This window comes from Trichogramma pretiosum, unplaced genomic scaffold, assembly GCF_000599845.2.
Source record: "Trichogramma pretiosum strain Unisexual culture from Peru unplaced genomic scaffold, Tpre_2.0 scaffold74, whole genome shotgun sequence".
NCBI classification, from domain to species: domain Eukaryota; kingdom Metazoa; phylum Arthropoda; class Insecta; order Hymenoptera; family Trichogrammatidae; genus Trichogramma; species Trichogramma pretiosum.
In genome coordinates this window covers 416,046-442,336 of record NW_019641708.1, presented here as the reverse complement: position 1 = coordinate 442,336, position 26,291 = coordinate 416,046, and the positions used below count along the sequence as shown (strand labels likewise).

Below are 26,291 nucleotides of genomic sequence, written 5' to 3'. Positions count from 1 at the left end.
ATAGCTTTATATATTTTTTCATCATAGTGCACAATTGAGCTATTAAAAAAAATAATTATGCCGAACGAAGCAATCAATAATAGACCGCGGCATACACTCAAACAGTAGATTGTCCGTAAAATTCATTTTGCTCTCGTACCACTGGGAACGTTGCGATCAACAAAAGTGCGTCAAGCATGCTCAGCTGACGACGTATATCGCCAGTCCAATGATGTAACACGTCCAATTGGCCATATCAAATTATTATCAGTTTTTTGTGCTAGTATTTGCATATTAATATATAATCTGGCCCACTTTTGTTATCAAACAAACCAATAATCTTAAGTATTAACAACTCAGATAATACGGGACAACATCAAACATGAATATGCTTATGAGGTTTAACAAAAAATTCCTTGACAAGGGTTCAAATGTAAGTTCATTCAAGATTCTGTACATTTTTTTTATCGTTCTGCACGTAACTGCAGTGCATCATGTGCACATGACATGATGTCATGTCGAGAATTGATTATTCATGTGGCTTATCCATTTCAATGCACTTGACTAACTGTTAATTAACTTGGTAAAAAGCATAGTAACGAATTCAATCAACTTATCAGTGTAGTAAATAACAGATAATAATCATTTAAAAATAGTTTTTCAATATCAAACTTATGACATTTCTTTAAATAATAGATCATACACATTTTTTATGCAAAATAAGAACAATATGGTCATTCACCTATGATGACCTTAACCTATAGTTTTGTTATTTGATTATCACCTTGAACTTCAATGAAAACCATATGCTACGAGTATTTTTTTACACAACATAACAATTTCTAAATATAATTAATCATACTATATGCTTACTATTATTTAAGTATATAAATTGTTCATTCACTTATGGTTATAAACTATTATGAAAGGTTGTTAGGCTGTTCATCATATTTATTGAAATTTATTTTCATATTTGTTTCATTTCAATACAAGTTTTATGACATCTCCATAATTAATTAAAAAATTGATTTAATATTTACTACTAAATTTTAGATTCACTGTCATTAATGAATGAGTGTTCTGAAATCATGAGTTTTTTTTCTATATTTTTTCAATTTTGAAGAAAGACTCTACAGTCTGACCTTAGTATAATTGTTTTGAATAACTAAGTAATTTATTGAATAAACAAATTTTTATATTAGAATTTTTATATAATTTTCGATTTAAAAAAAATTAAAATTAATTTTTGTATCCAGTCAGACTATCTTTGACATTACTTTGACCTTGTTAATAAAAACTAGGTTTGGCATGTAAAAAAAAAATTAAATAAAATTTATATTTTTTCTCTATTTTTTCATTACTAAATGTTAAAGAAATATATTAAAAACTGGTACCCATGTTGAGTTAAATTCATCTAGCAATTTTTCATAGTATAATATGTATAAACTATTACTTTTTTTGCAAACTTTTATATTCTTTCTAAATTTTAGGTTTGTCAAAGTATTAAAAATTATGCCTCCGAAGCATCATTTGAAACTAAGCCTTTCCGCTTGCATAAATTGGAAAGTGGTCCATCAACACATGTATCAGTAACAAAAGAAGATGCGTTGAAATATTACAAGCAATTACACACAATCCGGCGAATGGAAACAGCTGCCGGAAATTTGTACAAAGAAAAAATTGTTCGAGGTTTTTGTCACTTGTACTCTGGACAGGTATGGACAATAACTTGTAACATTTAAAACAATTCAATTGTGAACCAATTATTGTATTTTTTAATTTTTCAACTGGACTCTATAGGAAGCTTGTGCAGTTGGAATGACTGCTGCATTGCGCCCTCAAGATTCTGTAATCACTGCTTATCGTGCTCATGGTTGGACTTATCTCATGGGTGTAACACCTCTTGGAGTTTTGGCTGAATTAACTGGTCGTCAAAGTGGCAATGCTAGAGGAAAAGGAGGTTCGATGCATATGTATGCAAGAAACTTTTATGGAGGAAACGGCATCGTCGGAGCTCAGGTTTATAAATTTTTTTAAAATTAAATAATCGAGTAGCGCTGTATGTGCTCCATGTGACTAGTTTACTTATTACAATTTATGCTATGTAATATATTTTATTTTAACTTGAAAGTAATATTAGATAGTAAATTCTCAAGAATACTGTAATCCATATATTTTGTAAACTAAAGAAAAAAAATTTCATTTTTGAACGTTCAAAAATCTGCTTTTTCTCAGATTTTTAAAATTGATATTTTGTTTTACAGGTACCTTTAGGAGCAGGTATTGCTTTTGCTCAGAAATATCAAAATACTGGCGGAGTTTGTCTCGCTTTGTACGGAGATGGTGCTGCCAATCAAGGACAAATTTTCGAAGTTTATAACATGTCAAAACTTTGGGATGTACCTTGCATATTTATTTGTGAAAATAATGGGTATGGAATGGGCACTAGCGCAGAAAGAGCTTCTGCTTCCACTGAATACTACACTAGAGGAGATTACGTTCCCGGAATATGGGTAAGTTGAGATAATTAGCAAAAATTCGCGATCAAGATAGCTTTAATATGTTCGGTTATGGAGACTATGACCGTCACAGGCATTTCCCACCCCGTAAGATTTAATAAAAGTTTCGGCGCTCTCACTTATGCACCCTGCCTATTAATGGTTGGATCTTCGTACCAAAACTTGAGCATAGTTTTCAAAAGAACCCGTGATGATGAACCGATTATTAAACCAATAACCATAAGGTAGTTCATCCAATAGCGCCAGTGGCGCCTCCTGTTCATAAGAATAAGTTGAGCAATTATGCATTTTTTAGGCGAACAAAAATCATTATTGAATATATTTAAACGCAATGTAAATTTGAATACGAGTCACAAGGCGCTCCACTTCGGTGAGCAGTGCTGTTACGAAACGATATAAATCCCACAATCTTCACTTGCCGTTAAAATTTGTCAAAATCATAGTTTACGAGTCTATAATTTCTAAACGTATATGGATTGCCATTATAAAAAACGCGTCTAAAGAAGTTTCACTTCAAAATTCAGACTCTACGACTGTCTTGCTACCACACTATAGTTTTTAAAAAGAATCCGAAGAAAATTTAGTGAGAAAAAATAAAATCAATCATTTTAGGATACCTTAGCTTTTATGTCTCACATGAAAAAAATTGAAATTTCGAGCTAGGATATTCAAAATTTGAACCCAGATACTCTACTTTTTTAAGGTGCACATCGATTCTCTACTTTGTATTCATGTTTTAAGGGTATTGCGTTCGCTTGAATTTTGCGAGCGTATTTTTTAAAATCAGCGTATGCAAAACATTTGCACTTCTAGAACTTTTTCTTTTAATTAATTTTATACTCGTACTCTTTTGTATTATGTTTCCATGGATTTTTTAACTTGAAATTTTCAGGTTGATGGAATGGACGTGCTTGCAGTACGAGAAGCTACGAGATTTGCAATTGAACATTGCACATCGGGTAAAGGTCCATTGGTAATGGAAACATTTACGTATCGCTACAGTGGACATAGTATGTCCGATCCAGGCACAAGCTACAGAACTAGAGATGAAATTCAAGAAGTTAGACAAACTAGAGATCCTTTGACTAGCTTTAAGGAAAGGATATTAAATGCCAACCTTGTAACCGCTGATGAACTTAAGGTAAATTTTTTCTTACTTATGAAAAATTAATATTTTAGATTGATTATAACATTATCATTCAAGAAAATATGGGCTATTAACGTAAAATTTGAGTTATGATAATATTTTTACGAAAATAATCTTTATTTCAGAGTATCGAAGCCGACATCAGAAAAGAAATCGACGATGCTGTAAAAATAGCGAAATCAGATAAGGAAATTGATCTGCACGAACTAACGACCGATATATATGCATTGAATATTGATAAAGAAATTCGTAATACCACGCCATTCAAACCACTACCAGCCTCTAATTTAGGCCCGGCTATAAATGTATAAAAACTTTAGAAAAATAAATTTTATTTGGGAAAATTATGATTATATTCGATCGACGTGTACATAAAAATGTATTTCATGTAAGACAACATCTTATATGAAGTCTCCACCTTCGCCATTATTTACATCGCATTATGAATGTGTGTTCACTGCTTTGAAGGGTAAAACCAAAAATGTAATACTTTTATTGGAGTACTAGTTCTTCGGAATAAATCGAACTCACACTTTCTTGTAATATTACCTACTCAATCAGGACTTAGCGTCTGTTGCTACCAAATCTAGCTAGTCAAAAATATATCTTATATAAGAGTTATAGTGAATTTTATTAATATCTACTAAATTAAAATTTTTTATTGCAGACGTTAACAGTTGTACAATCGTTAAATTATATTACGTTTAATGTCTTCGTTATGCATTGTTTTCCAAAAATTCATGTACATTATTTAAGAAATCTTAGAGTAGAAAGAATTAAAAAGCATTTAATGATGTTGATAATTATTCTGGTTTCAGCATGCACTAGAGAATTTAGTATGCTATATCATCATACGTTACATCTGAACATTTTCATTGTTGTAGTACACCGGTTTGATTTCAATTTTGGAATAGCGAAAAAACGTAAACTCAGCGAAGTAGGGGATCTGCCTATGCTAGCCTATGTACTATTATTACTATTGTCTCGTATCTTATACATTCAAGCAACCCCTACTTCACTGTGTTTACGTTTTCTCGACATTTCAAAATTATAATCGAACCAGTGTACATTATGATACACGTGACTTGAGTAGCCTATAAAGCACCCGAACATTTATGTTCCCATTTCCAAGATATAAGTTGTCGATGCACCACAGCGTGCTTAATACGGGTTGACCTTTAACAGTTGCTCTGAGGTATTATATCCAAAATCAAATTCGCGAGTTTAATCTTATGGACTATGTCTCATACAAATCAACTTATATATTAGAAACGGGGTAATAAAAGTATACTAAAACGCAGTGTTGTAATGATAATTTATAACACTTTAACCTAAAAATCGTAAATTTGTCGTAAGTTTTAGGTTACTGTGCTATGAACTATTGTATGATTTTTCCGACAACGCTGGGGCAGCAACTGATGATGTTCGTTTTGCACAAAAGAGCACGCATACACACCCATTATTGCAAACTAGCGAATCGTTTGGTCCATACAGACTTCATTACAGATCTCGCAACGCTAAGTGGGTTCTTATCTATACCAATCCTGAAAATGCTACTTACGTCACTTGTATCTCATTCTATTAATAATATCTTTTCACTATTTTAAGCAATTTAGAACATTGTAAACTAATTAAGTTAAATTTTAACACGTAATAAATGACGTCTCCACACCATATATGAAATTATTTCCTTAGAAAGAATGGACACCATTTTCTTCATAAAGACAAACTAATATTGGAAAGTTGAATTTTTTGAAAAATCAAATTAGTGCTACTGACACATTTGAAATTTTTTTTCATTCAATTCAAAATAATTTTTGAATATTTCATATCACGCTTCTATTCCTGTTTTGGTAACTTTCAGACGCACTTGGAAAAATCTATTTTGACCGTACATGTCACTTCATCCAATTTTAAATTGAGTCATAATGAACTTGACCTATCAGAAGCCGTTTCCGGCAGCCTCACTTTTTGGTTCGTCACTTTTATACAAGTAAGCAAATTATAAGATAAGATGATCAATGGGGATCAACTTAAGATTTGAGCGTTAAAGGATTTTAAGATATAAACTTTATTAAATCTTAACATGTGAAAAAAATAAATCAAAAGGTATACACTAACAATACGACCCAATGATATAGTTTGAGGTTCCTTAGAGCAACATCAAAGTCTTATGACTGAATAATTTTTTTTAAACTATATTTCTAATTTGTTAGAATTTTATCAACTTATAAGTATTTTAATATAAAAGAGTTTAAAGGAACATGTTTTCGTAATCCGGGGGTGGAAAATCGCCATCAGGTGCCCTAAATCTCGAGCGATTCATATCGTAATCTATTGGTCCAAAGTGATCAAATCTTGCTCCAGGTGGTACCGCTCCACTAAAAAAAAACATAGTTATAATTTTTCAAGTCATAATATTAGACTGAAGTACCAACCGAGGTAACTGTCCAGGAATTCCAAGGTTTGGGGGTATTCGATCTCTTTGACGTTGATTTTGAAATGGATCAAACAACATTCCACTATTTCCACCTCCGAATATATTTAGATCATCGCTACCAATTGCAAGTGGATTATTTGTTGGTAATCTGAAAATTTTATTTAATGTACAAATATTAATAATTCTAACTTTAAAGACCCCAAAAAAATTTAAAAAAAGGCCCGAGCAGTACTGAGTTACTTTATGACTGAATATTACTTTGAGACTAAGAGTCACAAGAGGATGTTTTAAAAAGTTGTTGAGACCTCTTTAATCAAAATGGGTTAAAAATTGAGATCGGAATCTTGTAGCATAGCACTTTGCAATCAAAATTCATTTATCATGAATGGGCTCTAGAGTATTTTAAGTAATCGAAGTTATCAGAATCACATTTTCTGATGTGAAAAGACTTGTGAAACATATTTTTACATTCAAAAATTTCATAAATAAAATTCAATTGTTATGTTTTTTAATTTAAAATATGAAATACTGGTTTGTTTTCTTAAGTAGCTTTTCTTTTGCATTAGAATTTAAAAAATCGAGTTTTCTTTTTAGTATGGTCGTTAACACGATTATAAAAGGCGGAAGAAAAAAATATGGAAGCTCTTGGAGATTTCTTAGAATCAACGGTTTAAATAATTAAAAACATTCAATTTAAGACATTTTTTGCCTGATAATCGTGATCATAAATCTGATCTTTGGCATAACTTCCAAGCTTCAGAAAACCGAAAAAGAATTTTTCAAATGAAAACCCTTTACTATGAGTTTGAAAATAGCGAAAAATATAGCGTCTGAATACATTTTCAAGGCAATTTCAAAGTAATTCAAAGTTACCACAATCAGTGATTATCAAAAAAATTCGGAGCACGACGTGGTTCTCGATTTGAAATGAAAAATGCGAAAATAAATATTTAAATTTACCTGGGCATTCTAAGTGATGAGGGAGCACCTTCGTCACGTAATCTGCTATCAATGTTTGATTCACGTGTTTCATTTACTGCTGTTTGAACCGACATTTCACTAGTTGTAACAGAAGAGATGATAGGAATATCATTCTTCAATGATTTAATAATATTTTTATGACTCGGAATCATAGTTTCCAAATTTCCATTTAAAGATTCTACAGCATCAATGCATACTTCAGAATTAGCTACACTATGATCTGCTACTTTCTGAAAACAAATAATTACAGTTTTAGTTTGGTACAGAAAAACTGACTACAAGCCCGATTCATCGCAAAACCTATTAGCGAGACTCATTTTTTCAAATATAGCAAAAACAACTTTTTAAATTCGAATCAAAAATTAATAAATTTCGGTGTTTTTTCAAAATTTTTCTTCCAAGTAATCTCAATCGAGGCCAGGGTAAGTCACGAGTATACTGTTCAATTCAAGTAACATCCTTGGAAAAGTATCGGTAAGTATCGCGGGGATTGTGAAACTGTAGGGGAGTTCCAACACCACAGTCGGAATCAAAAGTTTGATCTTGACATCACCGACTGTATTTGTGCTCTCCCGCGCAGCCACGTCGAACATTTCAAAGTGTGACTGTACACTCGTGACTCGAGCGTGGTTTGAAGGTTACACGATTAAACGCATAAAATTAAAACCAAAAAGATATGGTTCATAAAAATATTATTCGTTCAATAACAATAAATAATATGGTATTAAAGATGAATTATTCAAGCATGTATTTTAACAATAACGTATTTCTACTTTATGAAAATCGAAATTCATCTAACGAAAAAATCATTTGTTTTAATATTCAAAGAAAATTAAATCTATGAATAAAGTCGTTGAGAATGTTTATCACGAAAATACCTAGAAACAATGTCATAATCGATGACAACAAATTTAACGGATCGTGTCTTTTCGTGAAAAACTCTGGATAATAAGGGAAACATTTGGTGGTTATAAACGAAAATTTATAAAATAGTTTTGAATAAAACTTACCAAAAAATTAAGCAGCAAATTTTTTTCTGATGTAAGCATTATTAAAATATATAATTCTTTATTTCTGATATATCTAAAACTATAATTTGTATTCTGACTCCATCCTTCGGGCAATAATTCAGATCCAGTTTCTTCTGGATTACATTCTTTCTAAAAAATATTTTAGAACATGTTAATAATTTTAAATTATGTGCATGCATGTGTTAATTTTAAAACATGTTTGTTTAAATATTTAATGAAACAGCGCGGAATTCGAATATATATTGAATTAAAGAAAGAATTAATTAACAAATAAAGGCGTTATTATTTGATTTCATATCTGAAAGTAATTATTTGAAACATAATTTATTTTTTCCTGTAAGGGTATAAATATCCATGCTTGTCCTGTTATAACGTATTCAGGAGTTTAGTTGGCAAGTAATGATTCTACTTTACCAACTAACTCTTCAATCACATTTCACGCTCTTACTTGGCTATTCTCTTCAGCAGTAATTAGAAAGTTAGAGTTCAGCGAGTTATGGGCGTTACCTATGCCTAGCCGCGTACTGTTGTTATTATTATCGCTTATGTTATAATACGAGCGGCCCCTACAAAACTCGACTTGATTTCCCCCACTTACTTGTCTACCACGTGTTCTCTCTATGTAAATCGTAGTTCTACGTGTGTGTGTGGACACAAGTTAGTACAAATTACGATACCTTGGAGTAAGCATCAAAAAAAGATCGCGTCAACGTTAACAAGCAATTTTTTAACAATATTGTAAATATTTTATTGAGTGTGATAGCGCAGAACGATGTCCGATTCCATTTATAAATCCGACTTTGTAAGTTTCCACCAACGACAATATTCTACACGTTTTGTGAAAGAAGCATGTGTTACACGACGTTGTATGACTCCAAAGGATATAAAGAAGAAGGGCATAAAGAAGAAAGAAAAAAAGGAGGAGGATAAGTCTGACTTTATAAGTTTCCACCAACAAAAATATCCTACTCGTCTTGTGAAAGAAGCATGTGATATACCGCAGTTTATGGTTCTAAAGGACATGCAGAAGGACAAAAAGGAGGAGGAAAATAAGGAGGAAAATAAGGAGGAAAATAAGGAGGGCGACAGGAATGAAGACAAAAAGGAGGAGGAGAAAAAGAAGGACAACCTAACGGAAAACCAAAAGAAAGAGAAAAAAAAGAAGGAGGACAAAAATATAGAGGAGGTGGTCGACTTGATACTGAAAAATGGTTATAATCCTAATTTGGCTGACGAGGATGGACGGACTCCACTTCACATTGTTTGCAAGAGAGGAGACTTGACAGAGGTTTTCTTTACAATTTGCAATGACAACAAGCTAACGATTCAAACTGATACCCAGGACAATTTGGGTAACACCCCATTACATTTAGCTTCAAGCTTAAATAACCTGAAGGGAGTTCAATTACTGTTAAGCCATGGCGCTAATCCTACTTTAGTTAACAAGGAAGGATTGACTCCACTGCAAATTATTTGCATGAGACAAGATACTTATGAATTGGCACATATTTTCTTTAAGATCATCGACAAGAACCAACAGACTGTGCAGCTCGACATCCCAGACAACTTTGGTAACACACCAGTGCTCTTAGCTCTAACCTACGGTAACATAAAGTTGGCCAAATTACTGCTGAAAAGAGGCGCTGATGCTGACTTGGCTAACATGGAAGGAATAACTCCAGTGGACCTTATTTGTAATAACTATAAAAAGGATGGCTTAAAGGAAATTACCAACACCAAGCAAACGTTGGATTTTAGAAGAAGTTTATGGGATCGATTTAAATCCTTAAAAATATATTTTTGTTGAAGAAAAGAAAATAAAACACTTTGGATTTATTCCAATTAATGTAATTACAAAGCTATTGAAAATAATAAACTAAACTTATAAATTGAATAATGTTTCATCAACGATATTTTTCACAGCCTTAGTAATCCGTATGATTCAATTCTAATTCTTGAATAATATAATATTACGTTAATATTACGTTTAACACACTTGTCAACATTAAAATTGCTTGAGAATGAAGGTTAAAGTTTCAAAACAATAGTTTTCTACAAAAAAACTCATTTTTAAAGTAGATTGTTTCTGAAATCAAAGAGTTTGAATCTTACAATACTATTATAAATTTTTTCAATATCAAGCTCATATTTAGTTCATTAAAAATCATTCTGTCTCATAATTTCTATATCTCAAAATTGTTATAGATTCAGAAACTTATTCTCATTACAAACTAGTAATTGCATTTGATGGATTGCAATGGTTTTGATACTTATTGTGTTAAAAAATAATAGCTAATATTTCATAATCATTGATTGTTAGTAAACATTTTATAGTTTAAGTATTCAGACATAGTTAAGTTAACTGAATAGTCTATTGAGTAATGAAAATATGGCAATATTACATTTGATGATAAATGTAATGAAATGTTTGAATAAACACAAAAATTCTCAAGACTTACTGAATCACCAATTCCTAAGCATCTGAATTTATTTTTTGTGAGATACCAGTGTATCAATAAAACTATTAAATCTTCCTTTTTGTTTAATTGGTTTTTATACTGAGAGTGCAACAATTCGAATCCAAAAAAATCGTCCTCCATCTTCAAAGATAGTTTTTGTAAAATTCTTTCAAGTAGAGTTCGTGGTTTGAGTCACTCAAGCAGTTGCAAAAATCCGTATTAATTGCAAAAGATGATACCGACAAATGTAAATCAACAAAAAGCTCAGTTTATTAAGGAATAGTAACAATATTACTGCTGTCACTCGAACGAATCAATTGTGTAGTTTAAAGAGTCAAAACAAAACTGCGTAGAACGTTGGTTATTGTTTGAGATTGAACGATGGCATGTCGCGCCACCAATGCTAATACGACAATGCACGAACTCGAGGAAAAGAACATGCAAAACCGGATAAAAATTAAATTTGGCACCTATATGTAATTATAAATGTTGAAAAAATAAAGTAAATTTAACGCAGCTGTGCTTTCAACTTTTTATACTTATGAAAAAATGCATGAAAAAATTTGGGAGCTTCTGTTGGACATTTTTAGAAGGGTGCTGCTACATACTTACAATTTACTTATTCAAAAGAAAAACGTATTTTTATAAGTTATTTTTCAATAAAACTTATTACGTAAAAAGTTGTAATGAATTTTTTTTCATTTTCTCGTGTTATTTTACAGAATTACAGGTGTTTCTCGATATATAGACCAATAATAAACTATTAATTTAAAATTTAACTCATTTACTTTTTTTTCTCAGAATATTAGTTGAACATGCAATAGTGACCTGCATTTTGCGCACTGGCGTGCGTAAGAAAATCCGTGTAGAGGCCGAAATAGACTACGAAAAATGGTGGGCTTACTACATGCAACAAAATTTTTACTCTTTGAGAATGTTGTATTTATATGTGCATAGGTCAATCGTGCCGTCAATTTGAAAATCAAAGTTATCTCATATGCAAATTATCAGAATTCAAAATAAAAATACGTTTCAACTTGATTTCGAGCCGTTTCGCATTCCTTTCGTTTCTCAATCCTTATGCGAAGTGCGTTCTATGACTTCGCTTCGAGGCCTCTTTAGAATCACCTGTATTTGCCTGCAAAAAAGTGATACCGCCATGTTGTTTGAATGAGGTGTCAGCATTTAATCAACGTGACTTAATTTTGGGTGTGGACGCTCTTCCTAGCTTGGAAGTTTTATACTCCGATGAGTTTGTATTTAACTCGAATTCTAATAAAATAAATTACAGAAATCTGTATCTGGATTGTTTTAAATATTGGCAAGTCCTCATATTTACTCTTAATTTACTCAATTAACATTTATCTTAATAATTCGGTATGCTCTGTACATATGCTTTCAAATGACACAAATAGTATCATGTTTCTTTTGTTCTATTCTCTTATCACTGATTCATTTGTACTTTCGTGATTATATCATTAGTCATATGGTATGTACATGGGAAAAAATGTGCTTATCATATTCAGACTTTTATTAACCAAGTGAGTCTGTGATGTCAAGAGTGGCAGAGAGCTCATAAAGTTTGATTACGTTTTTCGTGATACATAGTAATTGTAGTTTACTTCACAACTTATTAAATTAAGGTGCACAACATCTTCAGCCTCTTTTACTATTTACAAAATTTCTTCATGAGAATTTGAAATCTTATGCACTTGTTGCAAATTCATCACAGAAGTTAAATTAAATTTCATGAATAACAGCTGTTAATTGCCATGAAATTATAATTTAATTCTTAGTTTTTGTAAGAAAAGCAATCTACATTCTCTATCTCTTAAATAAAACTTATCATTATATTATTACATTAACATTTGAACTATAGGTATGTAACGGTTTTGCTTAGTAATAAATTATATAACTCAAGTGATGTGTGTAATTTTGAAAAAGTGAAGTGGGTGTGTCTATAACATTCATAACTGAAAACATCTTTTCGACTCATCTTTAAACTAAAGTAAAACTGAAGTCTGTATTTTATATCTTCAACAATTTTGATACTTTCAACTTTGGATGATTACTAGTGAAATAATTTACTGTTTTTTTTCAAAAATTAGATAACATTACACTTATACATCAACTTTAACCCAATTAAATATTAGGAAAGAAATTTTAGTATGTATAGTCATTTTTTAGTTCTCACTTATATACAAAAGCTATCGTTAGTTTAAAAATTAATATTATCCAAAACTTCAAAACATTTTTTAACAAAAGATAGATATCAAAAAATTGCAACTATTACAAACATATATGATTATTTTGTATGGTATTTGTAGTAAACAAAATAATAGAATTTTTTAGCTATCAAGAGAATTATAGTTTTGAAAATTATAACTTTTATAATTAAAATGTTGTACACATGATAACAGATCAAGAATAGACTTTATATTGTTTTATTTTCTCGCTTACTACTATCGGTAAATTTGGTTCAAGATATATTCATTTTCTCATTTGAATTCTTGAATTTTGTACGATTAATGTACATTCAAATTGCAAGTATATGTTTTAGCTTCTTCAAAACATTACTTACACTTTCTATATATAACTTCAATTATTTATAATAGCTATGACTTTTTCACGCAAGAATTCAATTCGTTTATTTTAAGTAAAAATTTTTGACGCAACTCCTAAAGACATGCTCTCGTTTGGTTGGTTTCAACTACTTTTGTTTTCATTCATGTCTTTAAGATATTTTGTGCAAATTCCCAGCATAAAATAATATCTAATTTTGCATTGATTTGGGCTCTTTAAAGTAAAACGTTTACAAACTCCTTCAGACATTAGTTTCGTGTAGACCGTTTGGAGATCGAAATTAAAATCAAATAAAAATGATCAATATAGACGAAGTTGAAGTTTACCGGCTTCGTTGTCGCTAAAATTATTACAAAAAGTCATTCATACATTTTTCTGGACAGTGGCCAAATTTTCAACAAACAAAAATACTGAAAAGATTCTCTGAGTATTTACTCCTACTCTGAACGACATAGGACCTCATATTCAATCCCGTTCAATCATACAATCTTTAATAATTGACGTCATTTTTAGAATAAAATACTTTCGTTTTTTGTACTCTTTTGCTAACAACTTTACAGTATGATTAAAAACTGCATCTTTTTCATTTTCCACTGAAATTAGCACGAAAGTTATCATTTTTTTTCGGAATGTAAACACTTAAATGAAATTTTATCTTCAAACGTATCTAATATTGAATAATTATTTTTACAGATATTATCCGTATTGGATTGAATACGCCAAGATGCCGAAACTAGTAAGTTCATAAAAACATATTTAACTAAAATACTGAAATACTTGAAACTTGAAAATTTCCACTCGTTTTTAATCGAACGCAGCTTTAGCACTTTGCAATAATTCAACAATATCTCTTAATCAAAATGTTAATAGTTGCGTGTCAATCAAATTTCTCCGAATTAATTCAATTTTTTTGACGCTATAGTTTTGAATCCTCGTGTTTAATCGAATGTACTGACCTTGACAGCAACAAGTGTGCGTCAGTTTAAAATTAATTGCAAAATCATTTATAACAGTGACGTTTCTCTAGAGTTACATTATCTATCCTTCATTGATGAAAATATTTAATGATATAAAAATAAAGTAAATTTGCTGAGATGAAATCTTCGAATTCCTAGATGAACGTAAGGGTTACCACCATGGATGCTGAGTTGGAGTTTGCTATTCAGCAAACTACCACCGGCAAGCAATTGTTTGATCAAGTTGTAAAAACAATTGGACTTAGAGAAGTGTGGTTCTTCGGACTGCAGTATACAGATATTAAAGGTGATCAAACATGGATAAAGCTGTACAAAAAGGTAACGTTTATTCATCTCAATTTAATTGTTAAGATTAATTCAAACTTTTTTTCATTAATTAAAAATAGAAATTTCAATGCCATTAACAATAATATCGTTCATGAAACTTCACAAATTCGTTAAAAATATTATTGTTGCACCGTAAGCTTGAATTCTCATATTTATCTTGATAATTCCTGGCAATCTTAATTTAGCGAAACCCATAAAATTTCTAGTTCTCTTAGAATATTTATATCTCCGGTATATAGTACAATACTTCTTTGAAATCGTATGATTGTTGTGTGAAAATACTAAAAAAGGATAAAGCACTCTAGCTAATTCAGGAGGGAGAGGGGAAGAGGGGGCAGTGGGGGAGGGGACTTCTGCGATGGCCCGCGTGCTCATTACTATTGAAGAGGAATTGTCGATGTCTGAAAAGGAGTTGAGAACTCTCTCCTTGAAAGACCGTTAAATTTCAAAAGATACTTAACGCTCATATACTCATCGAACTATTTTTCTGATACTTAAATAAATGTTCGCGGACTGCAATGAAAATCATTTATTTTTATAAACATGATTATTTCTATCTACTGACCGTCATGCGCTTCCCAAGGCTATATGTAAAAAAAAAAGTGAAAGTAAACATTTTCAAATTGGTTTTCTAAAAATTCCACTATTTGTTTTTTTAAACGTTTCTGTGATTAACTGTTTTCACACACGCTAGATTCTAGACAAGCTTTTTCGTAAAAATTCCAAGAAAAGGGTTTTTTCATTTTTGGATTTTACCAACGGGAATCAAATGCGTACAAAAATTTATCGATTTTCTTAAATTAATAATTAGACATACAATTAGATGTACTTGAATTTCAAATTAGAAAATGTTTGATGTTATGTAATCAGACGGGTGCTATAAAATCATCTAACAGGTGCACGTGATCAAATAGATCAAGAATGAAGACACAACTCTCTTTTTTTTGTAATTCACATAACTCTTAAAACTTAATTTATTCAAGTTTAGCCATGTAGATGTTTGAAGTTCTGAAACAATAATATTAGTTGCTGAACAATTACAATTTATTATTGCATAAAGAAGAATCGAGTTGGATATCAATGCGAACTTATTTTTTAAAATTGAAAATATTTTAATCGCAATTCTAAATTTTAAACGAAAAATAATGAATTTAAAAAAGTTAGTGTAGTTTGAAATTAATAATTTTCGGTCAGTAAGGAACGTATATAATTTGAAACAAAGTTACATAAATAATTATAGTTGAATAAAACGATTCTGGATGAATCCTAATTTAATTAGGTATGGAATTTTTTCGTACATTTTCAAAATTCGCGTTGCTTCATAACTCATCGCGAAATTATTTCTAAAAGTTAGTAAAAAAAGTAGACGTCTTAATCTTTACGCACTGCCCTTAAAACCCTCGCTAAGTCCAACCTTAGCCAGCGCTCAATGTCAGCCATGTAAGAAAGTCCTTATAAGGTACCTTGTATCGTAAAGTAGTATTGAAAGCATTCAAAGTAAAAAACCACACAGTAAAAAAGTTGTGTAAAGCGCGCAATTTCTTCGAAAGTTTTAAGTAAGCACTACGTAGGTTACTTTGCCATAACTGATTTTGGAAAATGTCAAAAGTCTTTCAATTTTTCCTTTATTTGGCATGCATAGTCTGAAAGTGTTTTGGCACGAACACTGAAGAAGGAATTCCGAAAACAAATGGGTGTTATTGCACATCTGATTGATCCTGATTCAGAAGTCGATATTACTAACAACGATTTGGTAAGAAAGATAAGAAATGAACTATAAATGTAGTTTGAAGCATATGCTGTCACACAACTAAAAAGAAATCTGAAAGCTAATATTCTTTTGTTAAAAGTATAATGCAAAATAAGTTAGGTTTTTAAAGGATTTGAATCTGTATGGTGGAGTTTCTATCACTTCAAAATCACGATAAAGTTGTTAAAAGTTTTAGTCCACTTGTGATCATCGTTGGCACTCCTAAATAATTTTAACGTGCGTAAGTCGAGAGAGAAAGATATATAGAGATTATATTATTAAAATATACAAAAGAAATTCAACTGAGTAATCAAAAATGTCAAAGTCATTACGTAATGAAGCCTCTAACAATGGACTTCGAACGACTGTAAAATTATTTCAGAAGTTTTGAAGTACTGTAGCTTCGCGTGATCTATTGTGTGCTACGATTGCTTCTGATTATTAACTGATATGACTTTTCTTAATGTTTAATTTGGAGTTTCTAGAATGACGAAAAATAACTTCAATCGTTCGAAAAAATTACAAAGTAATTACGAGAACGAGCTGGAGCACCTACTTCGTATGGTGTAAACTATATTTATATTCAATGTGGAAATTTTGTTTTTCGCACTCTTTTGTGTAATTTCAACACGCTGCAGTTACAGTCGAAGCATTCTGCGGGTCATGAAAAACGGATTTTTCGCACGCTGCATTCTAACAATAGCATACGGTCGGCCGCGAGAAAAGAATACCCGAGAACATGTTTTTATTGACCCCGACCATGAATACACGTATTTTATCATTTCGCGGCCTAGAGCAGTAATAAACTATTACATAACTGTGCCGAGTCCACGTTTAGGCCCCCTTTACTGAGATATAAGTTGAGATGTAAAAGCGCAGCGAGCGCGACAGACAAGACGGGATGCCAGGAAATGAGATTAATGCCTCAGAATAAATTGATGAAGATATGATTTCAAGATTTGTACTACCCTGAAAAGAAAAACAATATGATTTTTTTGGGGTTGATTCATTGCTTTTTTTTCCTTAAAATATTATGATTAAATTTTACTTAGGAATACATACAATTACACTTAAACTATAAATTAGATTTTTTTAAATTCTTTATGAAAGATTGTTACTTAATTATTCAAGTTTCTTAATTAATTATAATTGTTTTAGGTTATGGGTCAAGAAGTAAAGAAAGAAAACCCATTGCAATTCAAATTCCGTGCGAAGTTTTATCCGGAAGATGTTGCAGAGGAGCTCATTCAAGATATTACTTCTCGTCTGTTCTACTTGCAGGTAAAGATCAAGCAGCAATTATGCTGCCCCTTTTTCCTAACATTTTGTTTCAGGAATTATTTTCACTCAAATATATGCTTTACTTTTTTAGGTGAAAAGTGCCATTTTGACCGATGAAATATATTGCCCTCCTGAAACTTCAGTTTTACTAGCCTCATACGCTGTTCAAGCTCGCCACGGTGATTACCAAAAAAATATTCATGCGCTTGGATTTTTAGCCAACGATCGTCTCTTACCTCAACGTGTAATGGATCAACATAAGATGAGCAAAGAAGAATGGGAAATATCCATTACCAATTGGTGGCAGGAACATCGAGGAATGCCCCGTGAAGATGCCATGATGGAGTATTTGAAGATAGCGCAGGTAAATTTTTTCATCGACGTTGTACGGTAAATTAATTTATTTCAATTTTTAATTCTCTTCGTACTGTGCCAAATCAACGGAAGACATTTTTTTCATACTTATTTTTTTTTTTTTTTTTTTTTTTTTTTTTTGATACTACCATTGTTTCCGCATGCAATTTGATAACTCAGAGCGTATAATCAAAAATGAGTCAACACATTTTTCATTCGGAAGAACAAACGAACTTTACGAAACACAAAACGTTATAAAAAAAATACCATTTTACTCCCCTTCAAACTAAAATATTAATCATTTTGATCGCGTTTTCCGGTAAACCAATTGATTTATTCTAATGCGAGTCATTCCATCTAAATCTTTACAAACTTACTTTTTAAAATCTTAGACGAGCTTCTATCGTTTCTATTTTTATTCATTTGGAACAACTTGTCTCCAATTTTCCTTCGGAGTCCTCCTCTCTATAAGGACTAAGTTTTAATAATAAATTTGTCATAACATTTGTTTGTAAACGATGGTTTTATATTTTTTATTTATTTCAGGACCTTGAAATGTACGGAGTCAATTATTTTGAAATTCGTAACAAGAAGGGTACTGAACTTTGGCTAGGAGTTGATGCATTGGGTTTGAATATCTATGAGAAAGATGATAAATTGACGCCTAAGATCGGATTTCCTTGGTCAGAAATTCGTAATATTTCTTTTAATGAAAAGAAGTTCATCATTAAACCTATTGACAAGAAAGCACCAGACTTTGTGTTTTTCGCTGCTAGAGTAAAAATTAACAAACGTATTTTGGCTCTGTGTATGGGAAATCATGAACTGTATATGCGAAGAAGAAAACCTGATACAATTGATGTACAGCAAATGAAGGTTTGTTTTGTTATTTATTAATCTTCACATTTTCAAGTCGTAATCTTAAACAAAAATGTTATTTTTTCTAGGCTCAAGCTAAAGAAGAAAAACTTGCTCGTGAAAAACAACGTGAAAAATTGCAATTGGAAATTGCAGCTCGTGAAAGAGCCGAAAAGAAACAACAAGAATATGAAGAGCGCCTCAAGAATATGACCGAGGAAATGGAAAGAAGACAAGCTGAGCTGAATGAAGCTCAAGAAATGATCCGCCGATTGGAAGAACAACTCAAGCTTTTGCAAGCTGCCAAAGAAGAACTAGAGGATAGACAGAAGGTAAATTATATCCGCGTTTATGATAATGTATCCGAAAGTACTAAGCTTTGCTGTATGAAAAAGAATGGAGATGGCTAAATTTTAATAATGATTTTCAGGAATTGACAGTAATGATGGAGAAATTGGAGCGCTCTCATGAAATGGAAGCCGCTGAAAGAGCAAAATTAGAAGCTGAGATTTACAGTAAACAAGAGGAAGTAAAACGAATCCAATCTGAAGTAGAAGCTAAAGATGCTGAAGCTCGACGATTACAAGAAGAAGTAGAGGCTGCAAGGTAAATACAAATATTTTCACATTTATTTATTTTCAATTATGGTTTTCTTTGAAAATTATTAACTAAAATTCATATTATTTTCACAGATTGCGCCAAGAAGAAGTTGATAAGCAATATCAAGCTACCAATAATTATCACGTTGAAGAGAATGAAGAGGAAGGAGAAGATGGAGATGGAGAAGCCAATGGTGATGTTACTAAAGAGCTGACAACAGATGAATCAATTATTGATCCCATTGAAGAGAGACGAACTCTGGCTGAGAGAAATGAACGCTTACATGATCAACTTAAAGTAAGTTCAATATATGTTTAGTATCAATAATAAATTTAGATAAATGTTTTGTGATGATATATTTAACTTATCTTGACATTATTTCAGGCTCTTAAACAAGATCTTGCTCAGTCTCGTGATGAGACCAAAGAAACGGTCATGGATAAAATCCATCGAGAAAATGTACGTCAAGGACGTGATAAGTATAAAACCCTTCGCGAAATCCGTAAAGGTAATACAAAAAGGCGCGTGGACCAATTCGAAAATATGTAAAGAGCAGATAATGATTGTCCTGAAGACATAGAAGTAATTTTAAATGCCATAAATGCATTGTCGTTATTGCTATGAATATATTATTAAATTTAATGAATAATGTTCTACGGGTCATATGAATCAAACGGTTAATTATTGTGCAACGCGTGTTGTTAACACAACTTTAATATAAATGAAAAACATATTTTTTAAACATATTCAGGTAATCCAAATTCATAAGAATTCCACGTATTTACTGAAATCTTCATGACAGATGAATAAATCTGTGTATGCATTAAGTTTTTTTGAACAAACAATTTTTTTGTAGTCTAAAAAGAATGAATACAAAAAAAATTTTTACTTATTAAAGTATATTTTCTTTATTGATCAGCAAAAACATTTAAGTATTCAACTGGTCTGTACATTAGTTTCTTTGTAAACATAATCATTTTAAAAATCTTGCGCATTTATCTTTAAAAAAGAAAAAAACATTTTAGAAAGATGTAAATTTCTGCTACTAATCTAAATTTTTACAAAAAAAATATTTTTATGGAAAAAAATTTAAATCTATTGAAAATTACTGTTATTGATGAATAAATGTAACAACAATGTTATTTTTAATACGAAAAAAAACTAAGGGTCTTTGTATAAAACTGTAAATCAATAAAGTTCAAAATTTTGTGGGCAGAACATTTCTTTATTATTATTTAGTTGAAAATTTTAGTTGCAACTCGTTTGATATGCTCTTCCCATTTGATGCATACTCCTCGATAGTAGTATTTTTATATTTATTTTGAAAAACACTGAGTTAATTTTGCATTATTGATGACGATGAAAAACATTGATGTCTTTGGTATTCTAATAGGTTTTCTGAGATCTTGAATTATAGGTAGAAATGCCGGTAAGTCCCCATTTTCTTGTAGTCTTAAAACTCTTCCATTCAAAAAAGTATTTCTGAAAAAATTAAGATGAATTCGTAACGTGGGATATTTTTTGTTGGGCTAACTATAATGAAAAAAATGCTCAAAATGCATTGAAGATTATGTGACGAAAAATAACAAACCTAGATTGCAAATCATCGGATGTCAAAACGTAGATGTGAGCATTGGTTTTTTGAGATAGATTTCTCAATCGTATTTGTATGGGTTTATTATTCAAATTCATTCCATATAATGTGACGCCAGATGATTTACCAGAAGAAACTTTTTTTGGGGTGCAATGCGCGTACAGGCGTAAATTATCCGTAGAGTCGATTGAAAAAACTTTATTTGCCACGAATTTCTTGAATAGCACAGCTAACCACCAGTCTGGATTTTGAGTTAGATCGGATTCGATCATGGCGTAATCACCACCAAACACCGATTGCCTTATTACCACGTTAATGCCATTTCTAGCGCTAATTCCTAATTTATCCAACCATAAAAAGCCAGCGACAAAAGTGTTGGATAGTTTCGGCGCTCCTCCGCCAAAAGCCGATCCAGTTTCGGCTAAAAATGAAATTTCAGCTTCAGAACAGTCTTTTACCTCTTTTTCGCTTGAATCTCCTTAAATCGATATCAAAACTTACACAGCCAAACTGGAATGTTTCTCTCGTTAGATCGCATGACATTTTTAATAATATCAATTTGGTCCGGAAGAATGTTGAAAACAGTGGAGTTTAAAAAATCTTCTCTCGTAGCAGTACGTCCATTTAAATAATATTGATGCCAAGAAACGTAGTCTACACAATCACTGGCTGTTTTCAAAAATTCTTTCAAGTAAATTTGGCCTTTGCTGCGCGAATGTTCAATGTGGTTGACTTCTGGACCGATCAGAGCACTATTTTTAAAATTGTTGTAATTCAAAATAGCTCGTAACTTGCAATGATCTTTCGCTAATTGAGATGCAGAAATTTTAATGTTAAATACGTGCGGGAATGAGTTTGGCTCTGAAACAGTAAAAACACATTGATAAATGTTGTTCTTGTTCTTGTAATAACGTCACGTAGTATTTTGTCAAAAATAAGCATGCATAATCGCGTTGGTCCAATTAACCATGCAGGGATAAATTTGGGTAAAAAATCGGCGTCATAATCGCGATTATTGTGTAGATACTTCATAATTATTTAAAAATATCGATTTCAAGTTGGAAAAATTACCATTTCCTAATTGCCAATCGACGTTTTGTGCTTTGCGCTCTTTTAGCGTTGAAATAATTTTTAGGGCATCTGAACTGTCCCACGTAAAGTCGGATTTCCTTATGAGAACATTTAAATCAAATATCATTCTTAAATGAGTTTTTTTGGAAAACTCATGAATGGCGATTAAATCATGACTGGATATTGAAAAATTACTAATATCTTGTGAATATACGTAAGATTGGTCCGATTGAATAAATCCATTTTCTAATACCTTGAAGTATTAAAAAAAATATTAAATTGAATTCTAAATGAAAAAATAAATAAATTTAATAAAACAATCCAGAAAATGATTATATTAATTTTGAACAAGAAAAGTTGCTTTAAAAGTTTTTGTTGCTTTAATTTTATCGAGGAGCGCGACGTGCGCTCCGGGGTGGAAGAACGGTATTAACGTTCTTTATTTCTAAATAATAGTTAATTTTATCTCAAAAAATTTTATAACGATCAAAAATTATGATTACAAAAAAATTTATTGGACTCGATGAGAAAATTTAAAAAAATTTCAAATAGCCGCTTCTTATGAAACTATCATGTTAGTAAAGAAATAAAGAAAAGAAGTAAAGAAATAAGTTATAATATTTAGTTTACTTATACCTTGTTGAAATAAAGGCAGTCCGAAGCAGTTCCACCGACTCTTAAATATGCTGGGCTCAAATGTTTCAATAATAAAATAAATTTCGATTGGTCTATCGGTAAAAAAGACATATTCCTCAAAAGAGATGTGTCTAATCCAAAGGATACGAACTCATCTGGCAAAGTATTTACAATTTTCATCGAATTGTTGAATTCTAAAGTATATGTTTCTAAGCAGCTGCATATATTCCAAGTAAGCAAGCTCTTCAAAATAATAAGTAAATAAGAGTTGAACATCAAGTTACTTGAAACGATCATTTTCAGAATGATTTTAATTATATGTAGGATATTGATGGATATTAATTCTTCTGCTCGATGCCTTTTCAAGTAATGCCAGAGTGCAACTATTTCTTAGCTGTTTTATGTTTTTAATGCTTTGCTATTATCAAATAACATGTCACAATATGATATTCGTAAAAGGATTACATCAACTGTAAGCTAGTTTTACTTGTTATTTAAAATAAATACGTAGACATTCAGATGATCTGAAAGCTCCGTTCTTTATGCAAGTTAAAAAAAGCCGCAACTTAACTTCATCAGCTGATTGAAAGTAAGGGGTTTTCTGCATTGAAATCAATAGCTGTTGGATTTACTTTATGGTTTTCTGTACCGAAAAAAGTGACAAGTAAAGTAATGGATGATTTTATGCATATAAGTAATTCGAATAAGCGTTGGTACGATAATAAAGTCTCTCGTTTTTTTGAGTAATTCAAAAGTTTCATGATCACACAATTATTTTAATGCAATGAGAATGGATAGATATTTACTGATCACAAAAGTATTTTCAAATGAAAATTCTCAAGTAAGATATTTTTCTGTGAAAGGTAGTCCGTGAATAATGCGATCACAAAATTAGAATAAAAGTGATTTATTTTCGACAAGTCATTTAAATTTATGAGCAGTTACATTTTTCAAATTTTTTGGTTTGGTCTTGAGATTCAACGTTGGTAGTTGATTTCAAAAAATTGAGTACCAGGAGGAGCTTTATAACCAGGATAAGTGTCGCGCAGAGAATGCTGGGCGAAAAAGTTACTATAGTCTTTGTGAACCTTAAGTGGTCGATTTTTAGTTTCGTTTCTTGACCTAATTTGTTCCTCGTTTTCTTGCATTGCTTTTTTCACCTCGGCGGGTGGCCATTTCTGATCTCCACGCATGTTTTCGACAGTAGGTTTGTTTTTTTTTTATTTTCTAACTAGATGTGTGCCTACAATAAGTATAAAAATAACAATAAAATTAAATACAATTATGTTGGAAGTATATTGAATTTTCTCATGAGTGACGTGTAATGTGAATAAAAAATGATAAAATATTGAGCAAAAGCAGTATGAAAAAATTACTGAAATGACGTTTTTATAATTCTTATTTCATACTGAAAACGATTCGATACTTTTTGTTTTAAGTGACTTTATGTACTTTTGATCAGTTTCTTTTCAGTTATTAATAAAAATAAATAAATTTTACTTTGTAATAATAGTACGAAATGTATACAAGTATAGTCGATTCTTTAAACAATTAATAACCCAATTTACATAAAAATATGTCTCTTTTTCAAGTTGTTTATTAACGAATGATTTTTAACTTGTACTTTAAAAAAGTTTTATGAAATAACTTTTTCACACTTTCTCAAAATATTTAGAAAGTTTATAACTAATAACTTTTAAATGTCAAGTATATTTTTATTAAAAGATAAAAATGTACAAAGGTGTGTGTTTATAGTTGTCAAATTATAAATTTCAATCTCACCCTTCAAGTTTTCTTTCATTGAAGTAAAAAGTACAACAGGTGCATTAAAATCCCGCATAAAATTTCAACTTATCGCTTCTCACCATCATATTTTGCATTGAATTTTTTATAAAAACAATAGTTTTCCTTAAACAAACTTGTAAAACATTAGCTCGTTATTTCGCTATTTGAGTAATCGCCCCTTGGAATTTTATATTTAGATCAATAACACTCCAAAGTTTCAGCGATTGCTCTGATTTTTACTAGATTTTCTCATAAATAATTTACCTTCAGACTTCAAAAGTTAATTTTAATTAGATAAATATTTGGGACCTTAAAATATATTTGAGCATGATAATCGAGATGATATTCAAATTTTCATGACATTCAAAACGAGAAATAATTTTTCTTATCTAAATCATTTAATATATAGTACCCGAAAACCCGATAAAAATGTGAACAAATTTTTATGAGTACAGTTTTTTGAAGATAAGAAGTACGTGAAGATAAAGTACATATAAAATTATATAATGAAATGAATAAAATAAAACTTGAGCGTTTCAAAATTTATTGCTTTAGGCCATTCGATCGCGAAGGTTGATTTATAACGAGTTGAAATTCCAAGATCAATGCAGAGAAAAGTAATAACGGCCTTCACTTTTACATTACTAAAAATCATTAGTAACTTTTTGCGTCGTTACAAGCAAAAAGAAAACAGAATGTGAAACAATGAGAAGCTAGCTGAGACAAATCTAAAATTATAACCGATTATTTTCATATATAAAACAAATTAATAAAATACTGTATTAAAGATTTTTAAAGTTTATTGCATTATAATTCTCTACAAAGAAAAGATTTTAAAATTTTACTAATATGGAAAATGAGTAAAAATAATCTTTAGGTCAGCTTCAAAATGAGTGCGTAGCAATCGTTTTTTTGTGTTTAATAATAGAAAAAGCTGCATTAATACCAGGTTTCAATGATACATTTGAAATGTGAATATTAGAAAATTCGAAATGAAATAAAAATACTTTTGTACATTTTAATAAATAATATAATATGATGGAATTGCAACAAGTCGTACCTGCTACGGAATTTTAAAAGTACAGAGTTTAAAAAATCTCACGAATGTATATTTTATAGCTTCCTTAACACTAAAATCACTACGAACACTGGTTAGTATTAGACAAAATATTCTTAGCTATTTATTCTCTATCTTTCTCTTAAAAGTCATCATAATATAAACAACTAAAGAAAATCAAGTGGTGGGGATCTAACACAATTAATTCAACGTAATTATCAATTATACTTGAAAATAAAAATTAACTAGAAAAGTTGACTAGAAAATAAAAGTTTTTCAATTAAAACATTTTAATGTTACTCTTCTGTATGTTTTCATTAAATTAAATGAATTTTGAGATCTTAAATAAATTTCTTAGATTTGTAAAAATGCCTTGTTCTTTAGCTAATATACAAGGTGTCTAAAAACGCATAATATTAATGAAATTTCTTTAGACGTTAATAATAAAAATTATTCACTGTTATAAAATAAGTATGCATAATTAATTTTAAATATTCATTAAAAAAAATAATATCCTGGCATGAACATAATTTTTAAATCACATATTTCGATAATGTTAATTTTACATTTATTAGAATAAGTTTAACGTTTCTTTATATGTGTTTAATTTTAAGAATTTTAATAATGTAGCTTAATGCTAGACATAAAATGGTAAAATTATTCTGTAAGCCTTGAAAAAGTTCCGTATATTTATGACACTTTGTTCGATTTTTATCAGAGTGGCCTCTTTAATTTAGCTCTTGTCGCGCTGCTTAAAAACATTTTAAAAACTTTACGTTCAACCACGAAAAAATATTCTTTTAAAAATAAAATAAAATATATTCAGCAAATTAATTGATTAAAAATTTTTCAGTCATCGTAT

The 26,291-nt window shown here is 30.5% G+C and overlaps 4 protein-coding genes across 5 annotated transcripts; 2 read left to right on the top strand and 2 right to left on the bottom strand.

The window, feature by feature from the left end:
- Positions 1–158: 158 nt before the first annotated feature.
- LOC106659609 (probable pyruvate dehydrogenase E1 component subunit alpha, mitochondrial) lies at positions 159–5,321 on the top strand. Its single transcript, XM_014382223.2, has 6 exons — positions 159–412; positions 1,470–1,694; positions 1,780–1,998; positions 2,244–2,492; positions 3,391–3,639; positions 3,771–5,321. The coding sequence occupies exons 1-6, from the start codon at positions 362–364 to the stop codon at positions 3,954–3,956; spliced, it is 1,179 nt and encodes a 392-aa protein (XP_014237709.1). The 5' UTR covers positions 159–361; the 3' UTR covers positions 3,957–5,321.
- A 377-nt stretch (positions 5,322–5,698) lies between these two features.
- On the bottom strand, positions 5,699–11,016 carry LOC106659610 (proteasome inhibitor PI31 subunit). Its single transcript, XM_014382225.2, has 5 exons — positions 10,557–11,016; positions 8,077–8,226; positions 7,046–7,296; positions 6,084–6,233; positions 5,699–6,026 (listed from the first exon to the last, which is right to left on the bottom strand). Exons 1-5 carry the CDS (start codon positions 10,695–10,697, stop codon positions 5,900–5,902), a joined length of 819 nt encoding a protein of 272 aa, XP_014237711.1. The 5' UTR covers positions 10,698–11,016; the 3' UTR covers positions 5,699–5,899.
- A 682-nt stretch (positions 11,017–11,698) lies between these two features.
- Positions 11,699–19,835, top strand: LOC106659606 (moesin/ezrin/radixin homolog 1). Of its 2 annotated transcripts, none has more exons than XM_014382218.2 (10): positions 11,699–11,877; positions 13,833–13,875; positions 14,255–14,434; positions 17,352–17,474; positions 17,566–17,838; positions 18,375–18,704; positions 18,776–19,018; positions 19,117–19,292; positions 19,379–19,583; positions 19,671–19,835. In XM_014382218.2, the coding sequence occupies exons 2-10, from the start codon at positions 13,864–13,866 to the stop codon at positions 19,833–19,835; spliced, it is 1,707 nt and encodes a 568-aa protein (XP_014237704.1). In that variant the 5' UTR covers positions 11,699–11,877; positions 13,833–13,863. The 2 variants fall into 2 exon arrangements, with proteins under 2 accessions (XP_014237704.1, XP_014237705.1); XM_014382219.2 differs by lacking the exon at positions 11,699–11,877 and adding an exon at positions 12,136–12,199.
- Positions 19,731–25,718, bottom strand: LOC106659608 (heparanase-like). The gene is made up of 6 exons (XM_014382221.2): positions 25,433–25,718; positions 22,588–23,830; positions 21,952–22,204; positions 21,382–21,741; positions 20,878–21,301; positions 19,731–20,768 (listed from the first exon to the last, which is right to left on the bottom strand). Exons 2-6 carry the CDS (start codon positions 22,882–22,884, stop codon positions 20,603–20,605), a joined length of 1,500 nt encoding a protein of 499 aa, XP_014237707.1. The 5' UTR covers positions 22,885–23,830; positions 25,433–25,718; the 3' UTR covers positions 19,731–20,602.
- Between the last annotated feature and the right edge of the window lie 573 nt (positions 25,719–26,291).

Coding starts and splice junctions, on each gene's coding strand:
- LOC106659609 (XM_014382223.2), top strand. CDS start 362: ATGAATATGCTTATGAGGTTTAACAAAAAATTCCTTGACAAGGGTTCA. Junction 1,999..2,243: donor ACGGCATCGTCGGAGCTCAG/GTTTATAAATTT, acceptor TTTGTTTTACAG/GTACCTTTAGGAGCAGGTAT. Junction 2,493..3,390: donor ATTACGTTCCCGGAATATGG/GTAAGTTGAGAT, acceptor TGAAATTTTCAG/GTTGATGGAATGGACGTGCT.
- LOC106659610 (XM_014382225.2), bottom strand. CDS start 10,697: ATGGAGGACGATTTTTTTGGATTCGAATTGTTGCACTCTCAGTATAAA. Junction 8,227..10,556: donor GCTTAGGAATTGGTGATTCA/GTAAGTCTTGAG, acceptor AATATTTTTTAG/AAAGAATGTAATCCAGAAGA. Junction 6,027..6,083: donor ATTCCTGGACAGTTACCTCG/GTTGGTACTTCA, acceptor GTTTTTTTTTAG/TGGAGCGGTACCACCTGGAG.
- LOC106659606 (XM_014382218.2), top strand. Junction 14,435..17,351: donor GGATAAAGCTGTACAAAAAG/GTAACGTTTATT, acceptor TAATTGTTTTAG/GTTATGGGTCAAGAAGTAAA. Junction 18,705..18,775: donor TTGATGTACAGCAAATGAAG/GTTTGTTTTGTT, acceptor TATTTTTTCTAG/GCTCAAGCTAAAGAAGAAAA.
- LOC106659608 (XM_014382221.2), bottom strand. CDS start 22,884: ATGATCGTTTCAAGTAACTTGATGTTCAACTCTTATTTACTTATTATT. Junction 21,742..21,951: donor CGATTGGCAATTAGGAAATG/GTAATTTTTCCA, acceptor TTACTGTTTCAG/AGCCAAACTCATTCCCGCAC. Junction 21,302..21,381: donor AAACATTCCAGTTTGGCTGT/GTAAGTTTTGAT, acceptor TTTCATTTTTAG/CCGAAACTGGATCGGCTTTT.